At 42.7% G+C, this 12,669-nt stretch overlaps 1 protein-coding gene across 2 annotated transcripts in view; it reads left to right on the top strand.

Moving 5' to 3' along the window:
- Positions 1 to 12,669, top strand: part of LOC118368295 (echinoderm microtubule-associated protein-like 5) — a 56,656-nt gene that overhangs the window by 7,550 nt on the left and 36,437 nt on the right. For both annotated transcript variants that reach the window (XR_008093008.1, XM_035752293.2), the window contains exon 2: positions 9,980 to 10,139. Coding sequence is in view for 1 of the 2 variants with exons in the window: in XM_035752293.2 (XP_035608186.1) it covers positions 9,980 to 10,139 (160 nt within the window). In the remaining variant the exon portion in view is untranslated. The remainder of the gene's footprint in view (positions 1 to 9,979; positions 10,140 to 12,669) is intronic.

The raw sequence follows: 12,669 nt of genomic DNA, 5'->3' as shown, positions 1-12,669 counted from the left end.
TATGAATGTCTGTTTTATTTTTTGTGTCATTGCTATGGTTACGCCACCAATATAATCTATGCCCTGAAGTATGTGCCAAGAAGGGGAAGAGAAACCAAGTAAAGATGGTCGTAGACAGACTCGAAGTAAGATTAGGAAAAAACAAGTGGCAGAATACCCAAATACGGGCATCATATACATAAAGAGGAGTGACTGTATGTTGTGTCAAACTGAAACGGTATATAAAGTGATCTCTTAGTCTGGGACCAACAGTTGTTCCATGGTCCAGCTCGGCTTGTTACTTTGTAATAAAGTCTAGATTGAATTTACAAGCTCCGGTGTCTAAGAGGTATTTTTAAGAAGTATTTCCACAACATTTCATATGATTGTGTTTTTCTATTTTTGTGTTTGCCATTCATGTATTGTGTAATTGATTTATATATATATATATATATATATATATATATATATATATATATATATATTATATTAGTGTCATTGTTGATTATTGTCCTCTGAGTTGAACTCTGATGGTATCTTGTGTCTCTGTGGTAAATTGTATCTGTACAAGGTGAACTTTAAATTCAAATATCAAATCACATTATATTGTCATATGCGCCGTATACAGTGAATGTCTTACTTACAAGTCCTTAACCAACAATTCAGTTTTAAGAAAATAGATTTAAGAAAATATTTACTAAATAAACTAAAGTTAAAAAAACAACACAGTAAAAAATCAATAATGAGGCTATATGCAGGGGGTACCGGTACTGAGTCAATGTGGAGGCTATATGCAGGGGGTACCGGTACTGAGTCAATGTGGAGGCTATATGCAGGGGGTACCGGTACTGAGTCAATGTGGAGGCTATATGCAGGGGGTACCGGTACTGAGTCAATGTGGAGGCTATATGCAAGGGGTAATGGTACTGAGTCAATGTGGAGGCTATATGCAGGGGGTACCGGTACTGAGTCAATGTGGAGGCTATATGCAGGGGGTACCGGTACTGAGTCAATGTGGAGGCTATATGCAGGGGTACCGGTACTGAGTCAATGTGGAGGCTATATGCAGGGGGTACCGGTACTGAGTCAATGTGGAGGCTATATGCAAGGGGTAATGGTACTGAGTCAATGTGGGGCTATATGCAGGGGTACCGGTACTGAGTCAATGTGGAGGCTATATGCAGGGGGTACCGGTACTGAGTCAATGTGGAGGCTATATGCAGGGGGTACCGGTACTGAGTCAATGTGGAGGCTATATGCAGGGGGTACCGGTACTGAGTCAATGTGGAGGCTATATGCAGGGGGTACCGGCACTGAGTCAATGTGGAGGCTATATGCAGGGGGTACCGGTACTGAGTCAATGTGGAGGCTAAATGCAGGGGGTACCGGTACTGAGTCAATGTGGAGGCTATATGCAGGGGGTACCGGTACTGAGTCAATGTGGAGGCTATATGCAAGGGGTAATGGTACTGAGTCAATGTGGAGGCTATATGCAGGGGGTACCGGTACTGAGTCAATGTGGAGGCTATATGCAAGGGGTAATGGTACTGAGTCAATGTGGAGGCTATATGCAGGGGGTACCGGTACTGAGTCAATGTGGAGGCTATATGCAGGGGGTACCGGTACTGAGTCAATGTGGAGGCTATATGCAGGGGGTACCGGTACTGAGTCAATGTGGAGGCTATATGCAGGGGGTACCGGTACTGAGTCAATGTGGAGGCTATATGCAGGGGGTACCGGTACTGAGTCAATGTGCATGGGTACAGGTTAGTCGAGGCTATTGGTATATGTAGATAGGGGTAAAGTGACTATGCATAGATAATAAACAGCGAGTAGCAGCAGTGTAAAAACAAAGGGGGGTTCAATGGCCATTTGATTAATTGCTCAGGAGTCTTATGGCTTGGTGGTAGAAGCTGTTATGGAGCCTTTTGGACCTAGACTTGGTGCTCCGGTACCGCTTGCCATGTGGTAGCAGAGAGAACAGTCTATGACTTGGGTGACTGGGGTCTTTGACAATTTTTTTGGGCCATCCTCTGACACAACCTCATATATAGGTCCTGGATGGAAGGAAGCTTGGTCCCAGTGATGTACTGGGCCGTATGCACTACCCTCTGTAGCGCCTTGCGGTCGGATGCAGAGCAGTTGCCATACCAGGCGGTGACGCACCCAGTCAGGATGTTCTTGATGGTGCAGCTGTAGAACCTTTTGAGGATCTGGGGACCCATGCCAAATCCTTTCAGTCTCCTGAGGGGAAAAAGGTGTTGTCGTGCCCTCTTCACGACTGTCTTGGTGTGTTTGGACCATGATAGTTTGTTGGTGATGTGGACACCACATCTTATTTACATTGGTCTAATCAAGCACACAGGCCTTTAGATGCTGTGACACCTTGTGGAGATTGGGCGTGGGTGATTAGGTTACTGTGAACTTAGTATCGTTTGATTGGTCAATGGTGGTTGGTTTTACACATTGAGATATGAAGGTCTGTTGTTCTCTCTTGTATCCTGTCCATGGAGGAAGGTTGTATGATCAATTCTCATTTCCTAGACTTCTAGTTCTCTGGTCTAATAGGCATGTCTTTGTCCATACTTTGTCTTGTAAGTTAACCTTAGGATCTACAGAATATGCCTATAAGTATGCTTTGTTAATGTTAGTATTGCCTTGTAACTTAATCTTCGGGATCGGTGTCCTGTCCAAGGGAGGGTTAAGCTAACATAGGCTAATGCAATTAGAATGATTAAGTAAGTAACAAGAACATTTCCCAGGACATAGACATATCTGATATTGGCAGAAAGCTTAAATTCTTGTTAATCTAACTGCATAGTCCAATTTACAGTAGCTATTACAGTGAAAGAATACCATGCTATTGTTTGAGGAGAGTGCACAGTTTTGAACATGAAAAGTTATTAATTTTGAACAGATATGCAATGGTTCACTGGATCAGTCTAAAACTTTGCACATACACTGCTGCCATCTAGTGGCCAAAATCTAAATTGCAGCTGGGATGGAATAATACATTATGGCCTTTCTCTTGCATTTCAAAGATGATGGTACAAAAAAAGACAAAATAACGTTTTCTTTTTATCATTTACGAGATCTATTGTGTTATATTCTCCTACATTCCTTTCACATTTCCACAAACCTCAGAGTGTTTCCTTTCAAATGGTACCAATAATATGCATATCATTAAAATGGAGTCAGGTATGTGATGTGTACACAGTTGAAGTCGGAAGTTTACATACACCTTAGCCAAATACATTTAAACTCAGTTTTTCACAATTCCTGACATTTAATCCCAGTAAAAATTCCCTGTCTTACATTACATTTGTAATGTAAATGTCTTAGGTTAGACAGGATCACCACTTTATTTTAAGAATGTGAAATGTCAGAATAATGTCAGAGATAATTATTTCTTTCAGCTTTTATTTCTTTCATCACATTCTTAGTGGGTCAGAGGTTTACATACACTCAATTAGTATTTTGGTAGCATTGCCTTTAAATTGTTTAACTTAGTGAAAACGTTTTGGGTAGGCTTCCACAAGCTTCCCACAATAAGTTGGGTGAATTTTGGCCCATTCCTCCTGACAGAGTCAGGTTTGTAGGTCCACTACTCGCACAGGCTTTTTCAGTTCTGCCCACAAATTGTCTATAGGTTTGAGGTCAGGGCTTTGTGATGAGCACTCCAATACCTTGACTTTTTTGTCCTTAAGCCATTTTGCCACAACTTTGGAAGCATGCTTGGGGTCATTGTCCATTTAGAAGACCCATTTGCGACCAAGCTTTAACTTCCTGTCTGATGTCTTGAGATGTTGCTTCAATATATCCACATCATTTTCCTACCTGATGATGCAATCTATTTTGTGAAGTGCACCAGTCCCTCCTGCAGCACAGCACCCCCACAACATGATGCTGCCACCCCCGTGCTTCACGGTTGGGATAGGGTTCTTCGGCTTGCAAGCCTCCCCCTTTTCCTTCAAACATATGATGGTCATTATGGCCAAACAGTTCTATTTTTGTTTCATCAGACCAGAGGACATTTCTCCAAAAAGTACGATCTTTGTCCCCATGTGCAGTTGCAAACCGTAGTCGGACTTTTTTATGGCAGTTTTCGACCAGTGGCTTCTTCCTCGCTGAGTGGCCTTTCAGGTTATGTCGATATAGGACTCGTTTTACTGTGGATATAGATACTTTTGTACCTGTTTCCTCCAGCATCTTCACAAGATCCTTTGCTGTTGTTCTGGGATTGATTTGCACTTTTCGCACCAAAGTACGTTCATCTTTAGGAGACAGAACGCGTCTTCTTCCTGAACGGTATGATGGCTGTGTGGTCCCATGGTGTCTATACTTGCGTTCTATTGTTTGTACAGATGAACATGGTACCTTCAGGCATTTGGAAATTGCTCCCAATGATGGACCAGACTTGTGGAGGTCTACAATTTTTTTTCTGAGGTCTTGGCTGATTTCTTTTGATTTTCCCATGATGTCAAGCAAAGAGGCACTGATTTTGAAGGTACATCTCCAATTGACTCAAATGATGTCAATTAGCCTATCAGAAGCTTCTAAAGCCATGACATAATTTTCTGGAATTTTCCAAGCTGTTTAAAAGCAAAGTCAACTTAGTGTATGTAAACTTCAGACCCACTGGAATTGTGATACAGTGAATTATAAGTGAAATAATGTGTCTGTAAACAATTGTGGTAAAAAATACTTGTCATTAGATGGCCAAAACTATAGTTTGTTAACAAGAAATTTGTGGAGGGGTTGAAAAACGAGTTTTAATGACTCCAACCTAAGTGTATGTAAACTTCCGACATCAACTGTATATAATATGAATATTTGTTGAATATTACCCTATTACATCAGCATGACCCCCAGCTTAAATTAAGTTTAAACAAAAATCACCACTGTTACTTGTTTTCTTTCTGTCTGTTTTGCTGTAATTCTTCCTCTCTTTCTCTCTACGTTCCTATTCGTTCCTACTCTCTGTGCTCTGTGTGGCCATGTCCATATGTAAACCATGTGCACCTGGATTCACTAGTTTCTCATGTAACGCCAAATCTGTGTTGATTTGTGACATTCTTTATTCTAATAGTATCAATGAGAGGGTGCAGCAGGACTGCTTGTGTCTGTCTGAGGATGTGTAGTATTTATAGCCTTTCTAAGCAACCTACTCACTCTCGCTTTGCCTCATTTCTCTGTTTCACCAAACCAGCGATCTATTTCAACTCTTCTGGAATCCCTGATCTTATTAGCAGGACTTTGCGTGAGGCTGTTCCCTCTTTTGACGCAAGAGTTCACTTGAAAGCAGGAATGTCTGACACATCTGTCGAACACTTCTCTCTGACTTCAGATGGGTTGTCCTTGTTATTGATATGATGAGATGCAGATTTGAAGTATGCTCACACAGTGACAGTTGATCCAGCCACACTTGATTTCGTGCACTCTGACACATTTGCTTGCTGTGCTCTTTTAAGATGAGGTCCCTAGTCTTCATTGGTAATGAATGTGCACTGTGTTGTATCTAGGTTATAGAGATGTAGTTGTGCAGTAGAAATGTAATGTGTCATCCTTTATTAGGGTTGGTGTGCTATATATATATATATATTTTTTTTTTTGTGTGTGTGTGTGTATATATATTTATATATTACACACACAAAAACAACACATTTATTAGAGTTGGTGTGCTATTTATATACATATATATACACACACACACACAAAAACCACACATCCAAGCAAACAGGGGACCATGACACATCTCCTGACGTTCCGGGGACGCCTTTTGTTTGCAGGGCATAGTGTGTGTGTAACATGTGGTGAACCTATGCTCGGTCAAACACGGCATGAACATGTTGTCAGTGTGAAGTCATGCATGCGGTTTAGCTTATTACTGTGACGATAATAGCTGGGGATAAGACTTTTGCTCATGGTTTTCCAGCACACATTCGTCAGCTTGGCTATTCATTTCTGCATCCTGGTTGGCGCACGCCTGTTCAAAATCCCAATGAGTACACTAGTACTACAGTCATCCATTCATTCATTATCCAAAGCTGCTTATCTTGGTTAGTGCTGCTACAAAACTCAAATATGGTATTGGTTCCAGATAATAGCATAACAAACTGTGATCTCAATTAATAGGAAAAACTCAATTTTGCCACATTTGTATTTATAGGTTGGAGCTGCCTCGCCACAGACAGGTGCAGTACATTGGCTGTGTTTACACAGGCAGACAAAATCTGATATTTTTTCTACTAATTGGTCTGTTGACCAATCACATCCGATCTTTTCACAGCAGATCTTTTTCAGTGCTGATCTAATTGGTCAAAAGACCAATTAGGGGAACAAATATTAGAATTGGGCTGCCTGTGTAAACAGCCATGGCGTAATATTGGCAGACATATTAAACAAGCTTTCTAAAAGCCAAGGAAGATAAATACTTTAAAAAATGTGCTAATCTTATATTTCCTTATAATCCTGAACAAGAGCAGACAAGGTGACTGCTGCATTAGTGTGGATCAAAACTGACTTGGAAGCTAGCCATGTTGTGACAAGTGGTGTGTCTGTGAGTGAGTGTGTGTGTGTGTGTGTGTGTGTATGTGTGTGTGTGTGTGTGTATGTTTGGCTGTGAAATGTCATCATATCCCTTTTTAATAGACCTTTAACATGCATTTTCTACTCTATCAATCAAGAGACAAATATGTTTGTATTTGATTTTTTTGTTGTTGAGTGAAGTCATTACAAATGTAGGGACTTGGATTCAAGAAAGATAGGCTGATGTAGTTGCCGATTTTGAGTGCATAATTTGTTCCTTTATTAGTCATGTCAATATAATTGAGTTGCAACAATTATTTTTTGAGAGGAATCAATTAAGATTTATACAATTAAGCAGACTTACTGTGAAACGAAATAAACACACACGCATGCAAGCAGGCACAGTGAAACCCTTTTTCCTAATGACTCCATTGATCGAACCCTTTAGTTAAATGGTTCCATGGCTTTGCCCTGAATGACGTTTCTCCTGCCATGGCTCTGTCACCATGATGATGGGCCATAATCCATGCCAAGTCCCTGAGCCACTGTCCCTGTCCCTGGGCTTTACATTGCTTCATCTGAACATGCCCTATTCACTTCCTCTTCCCAACAGTACAGATGTACGATCTTAATTTGATCAACAGGAAATGTGAATTATTATGTGGATTATAATTAATGGAAATTCTTGTAGGGGTTTAGTTTTTTTCTTTTTTTGGGGTGGGGGGGTCAAATCAAGTCTGAAATTTCAAAGTGGAAATTACAAACTTTAGAAGCCTTTTTAAAACTTAAATACACTACACATTTGCATTTCTTGCCTAGCAGGAAAATTCTTAGCAACAAAATGAAGATTCTACATCTGTATAGCAGTGGCATCCAGCACCACCCTCCGTGACTGCAGAGTTATCTAGCCCAACACGCCTGCCTGCCAGGACTCCGAGTGCTCTTGGCAGGTGGAAGCCAGCCACATCAAACAGCCGTTTATCAAACCAGAGCACTGCAGCACCCCCCCAGCCCAGAGATTTCCCAATCTCATTAGCTGATAGAAATGTAATAGAAGCAGTGACGTTATTGTGACGGAAGGACTGGGAGGAGTGTTGCTATTTTCCTGTCTGTAGTTGTTTGTCACATTATGTCAGTACAGGAAAAGGAAAACTCCAAGAGAGAGGTTTGACTGGACATCGAGTAAAGAAAAAAACTGACTCTACGAGTCAAGAGATGTACTATCTTTATAAACTAGTAGAGCGGCCCTAGTAGAGCGGCTGAGTCTTGATTGATGTGGTGTGCCCCAGCTTAGCCCTGCCTTCACAGGCTTGAGTTGGGAGGAGGAGAGGTTAATGCCCTTGTCTCAACCCTCACTGTCACTGTTAATGAAAAAGTAAACGGGTTCCCCATCTCTCCACACACTCTCCAGCTGCTCTGAGGAGAACACAGACCACTGCTTGGAATTTCCTTAATAAGGATGTTTCTCTACCCTCGGATTTAGAAAGGAAAGTCCCCTGTCCCTGCAGCTGCCATTCTCTGAGTCTGTTGTGTACAAAGACAGTGAAATTCATAGTGCTATTTGGCAAGAGTAATGCAACCTCTCTGCATGAAATGTAGAGTCACACTCAAATGGTTTTTGTCTTTTTCTGACCTGCACAGAGTTTGTACTCAGCAATGCAAAGTGCAATGTTTATACAAAGGTTCATTGATCCGATGTCCTTCTCGTTGTTTCATCTGTGTACTGAATAAAGCTGCTGAATGTATGCTATTGGTAATCAGTGTGCTCTTGACCTGATAACTATTACACTGCTTACAAAAGCATTTTCATCTCCTCTATCCCATGGAGCACCAATCATATTCTCTTCCTCTGACTATTTTTAGCTGCTTGGATATGATTATGTAATTCATACAAGAGGTGATGAGAAGTTGGAGGGGGGAGGGGAGATGACAGGGAGGGCGAGGGGTGAGATAAAGAGTAAACCTCTCTCGTGAGTGAGTGAAGGCGACGTGGAGATGTGGTGCGATAGCCCTGTTCTTCAAGCCTATTAGCCCATCTCAGACTTACAGATAGATGTATGATCTTAATTTGAACTACACTGAGTGTACAAAACATTAGGAACACCTTCCTAATATTGAGTTTACAACCCTTCAGCCCTCAGAAAAGCCTCAATTCGTCGGGGCATGGACTCTACAAGGTGTCGAAAGTGTTCAACAGGGATGCTAGCCCATATTGACTTCAATGCTTCCCACAGTTGTGTCAAGTTGGCTGGATGTATTTTGGATGGTGGACCATTTTTGATACCGACTGGAAACAGTTGAGCATGAAAAACCCAGCAGCATTGCAGCTCTTGACACACTCAAACTGGTGCGCCTGACATCTGCTATCATACCCCAACGTGCAATACTGCCAATATCACCATGTGTTAGTGTGGGTTTTCAGTGAATTTATGTAAATCACAAAGCTCATCTGTATTTTCTGCGGTGCAGGAAAATTCTCAGCAACAAAAGAGTGATCAGATTAAGATCCTACATCTGTATCGCTAACAAAGCACCACGGCTGAATAGAGGAATTACACCACCAGGCTAAAAAGCCATTTCCGGAGCTGTGACAGAGTGAGCAGAATAATTCTGAAGCGCATTTCAAATGCAAATTGAGTGTCACAATAAAATATGAAAAACTCCTGACCCCGAGAAGGCTGGTTTCCCAGAGAAACCCCCCAGCATGCTGATGCATGTTGATCTCTGGCCTGCTCTCTGAATACACAGACACAGGATTAGAAGTTGTGGAGGGCAGTTGGCAAAACAGGTGCCCTGATTATAATGGTGGGAGCTCCGTCACATTATGAAATATATATCAGGCCAACGCAGGGGAAGAATTGCCCTGTGAATCATTCAGACGTACCTGGAAGTTGACTGGCAGCTGCTGTAAGGGGGATGCTACGTGCATCAGACTGCAGGCTGTTGCTCAGATGTAGAGCGTTCCCCGGTGGAAGAGGGGGAGAGCAGGGGGGAGCAAATAGTGGCTGCTTTTGATGCCTACAGTATCTGTGCTTGGGAGCCCCAGATGATGTTGTAAAGGGGGCAAAGGGCAGAGCTTAGAGGATGAGAAATCCTGAATTTGGGTAGGCTATTTCCTGCCGTGCCCTGTGTGAGTGTATAATATCGAAAGGAGGGCTAAAGCTACCATTCTGATTCACCATGTTCCTGCCTTGGCCTATCACAGATCCAACGTGGCAACTCAGGCTAATAGCTTCCACTCTCTGATAATGCAAGGCCTTCCTCTGCTCTGACTTTTTTTTGTTCTATTTTTACCCAGGCTATCTGAGGGGGATAATCACTGATCATTAGGCCTATAGACTGTGAATAATCTCACTGGTCTCTTTTTGGAGGGTGCAGCTGGGTTCTCTGAGTTCTCTCTTTCTCTTCCCCACTCTCTGTCACTCTGCTTTTTTCTTTCTCTGACTGTATCTCTCTCTCGCTCTCCTTACAGTTTAGCTCTGCATCCGGAGCGTGTGCTGGTAGCTACGGGACAGGTGGGCAAGGAACCTTACATCTGTGTGTGGGATTCCTACACCGTACAGACCGTGTCCATCCTCAAGGACACTCACACACACGGCATCGCCTGCCTAGCCTTCGACCTCGATGGACAGGTACAGTTCTGGGAAAGGGAAAGGGGATACCAAGTCAGTTGCACAACTGAATGCAGCCAACCGAAATGTGTCTTCCGCATATATGCGTAACCATGCTGTGTGCTCATACAAAAACAGTGACACATATGGCTACTCATGAATCAGTATTGACAGAGTGAATTCTATGTAAAATGTGGATTTTTCAAAGAGAATGTAGGATCCAATATTGAGCTGCAGTGGTCACTGTAAACTTTCCACATCCCACCGATCCCTCCTGTTGTATAAACTATTTTTACTGTGCTTTGCTAGATTTCCATTTTATTGTACCACATCAAGTGACAGATAACGTGAAAACCCTTCAGACAGTTGTAGATGAACAGGAATAGTTCAGTAAGAGATGAATATAACAGCTACATGACTGTTGTCTCCTCTGCTGTGGGATGGCAGTAGCGATCCCACTCGGCACGCCTGCTGGCTTGTGTTTCTTAATGACACATCTGGGATTAGACCAGCGGTATTAGCAGGACAGCTATACAGGGGGAGAGACGGAGAGAGCGAGAGCGTGAGAGAGAGGTTTAACTTTAAGAGTCGGCTGGAATCTTTTTCATCCACTGACTCAGAGTTTGACAGGATGTTGTGAAGTTACGGTGAGCCAACCGAACAGTAAAGGGCCCTGAGCTTTGACGGCTGTACTACAGTAGTTACTTACGGGCTTGTTTTCTTTGTGCAAACTCTTGTTATAATATTGCAAGGCTTCATGCACATGTTCCCCAATTTATAAATGACTAAAGGTCTTTTGGGGAGTGTTCTAATATAATATAATATATGCCATTTAGCAGACGCTTTTATCCAAAGCGACTTGTGCATACATTCTACGTATGGGTGGTCCCGGGAATCGAACCCACTACCCTGGCGTTACAAGCGCCATGCTCTACCAACTGAGCTACAGAAGGAACTGTTCTGAGACAGTTGAAGACCTTCACAACACCTACATATTGTAATATGAAACTAAAGGGGTGGCAGGTAGGCTAGCGGTTAGAGCATTAGGCCAGTAACCGAAAGGTTTGAATCACCGAGCTGACAAGGTGAAACATATGTCGATGTGCCCTTGAACAGGACACTTAACCCTAATTGCTTCAGGGTCACCATTGATAATGGCAGACCCTGGCCGTGACCCAACTCTCCGAGGCTGTCTCAGGGAGAGTGGGAAATGAAAAAAAAACACATCTCCAATTCTCACATGCGTATTAATGTGTGAAATAGGACAAATATAAGCACCAAATGATTAAATATTACTGTTCATGTCCATTTACTTAGTGTTAAAGTGTAAGTCCCCCCCGAGTCCATTGCATTTTAATGAAGGTTACTTATGTAACTGTAATTGTTTCCTCTTTATTACCATTATGCTGTAAATATGCATTAGGCATTATAACAGTTTCATATGCAGTGGGGAGAACAAGTATTTGATACACTGCCGATTTTGCAACTTTTCCTACTTACAAAGCATGTACAGTAGAGGTCTGTAATTTGTATCATAGGTACACTTCAACTGTGAGAGATGGAATCTAAAACAAAAATCCAGAAAATCACATTGTATGATTTTTAAGTAATTAATTTGCATTTTATCGCATGACATAAGTGTTTGATCACCTACCACCAGTAAGAATTCCGGCTCTCGCAGACCTGTTAGTTTTTCTTTAAGAAGCCCTCCTGTTCTCCACTCATTACCTGTATTAACTGCACCTGTTTGAACTCGTTACCTGTATAAAAGACACCTGTCCACACACTCAATCAAACAGACTCCAACCTCTCCATAATGGCCAAGACCAGAGAGCTGTGTAAGGACATCAGGGATAAAATTGCAGACCTGCACAAGGCTGGGATGGGCTACAGGACAATAGGCACGCAGCTTGGTGAGAAGTCAACAACTGTTGGCGCAATTATTAGAAAATGGAAGAAGTTCAAGATGGCGGTCAATCACCCTCGGTCTGGGGCTCCATGCAAGATCTCACCTCGTGGGGCATCAACGATCATGAGGAAGGTGAGGGATCAGCCCAGAACTACACGGCACGACCTGGTCAATGACCTGAAGAGAGCTGGGACCACAGTCTCAAAGAAAACCATTAGTAACACACTACGCCGTCATGGATTGAAATCCTGCAGCGCACGCAAGGTCCCCCTGCTCAAGCCAGCGCGTGTCCAGGCCCGTCTGAAGTTTGCCAATGACCATCTGGATGATCCAGACGAGGAATGGGAGAAGGTCATGTGGTCTGATGAGACAAAAATAGAGCTTTTTGGTCTAAACTCCACTTGCTGTGTTTGGAGGAAGAAGAAGGATGAGTACAACCCCAAGAACACCATACCAACTGTGAAGCATGGAGGTGGAAACATCATTCTTTGGGGATGCTTTTCTGCAAAGGGGACAGGACGACTGCACCGTATTGAGGGGAGGATGGATGGGGCCATGTATCGTGAGATCTTGGCCAACAACCTCCTTCCCTCAGTAAGAGCATTGAAGATGGTTTGTGGCTGGGTCTTCCAGCATGACAAC

The sequence above is a fragment of the Oncorhynchus keta genome, chromosome 35, assembly GCF_023373465.1.
Source record: "Oncorhynchus keta strain PuntledgeMale-10-30-2019 chromosome 35, Oket_V2, whole genome shotgun sequence".
Classification (NCBI taxonomy): Eukaryota; Metazoa; Chordata; class Actinopteri; order Salmoniformes; family Salmonidae; genus Oncorhynchus; species Oncorhynchus keta.
This window is presented reverse-complemented; position numbering and strand designations above follow the sequence as displayed.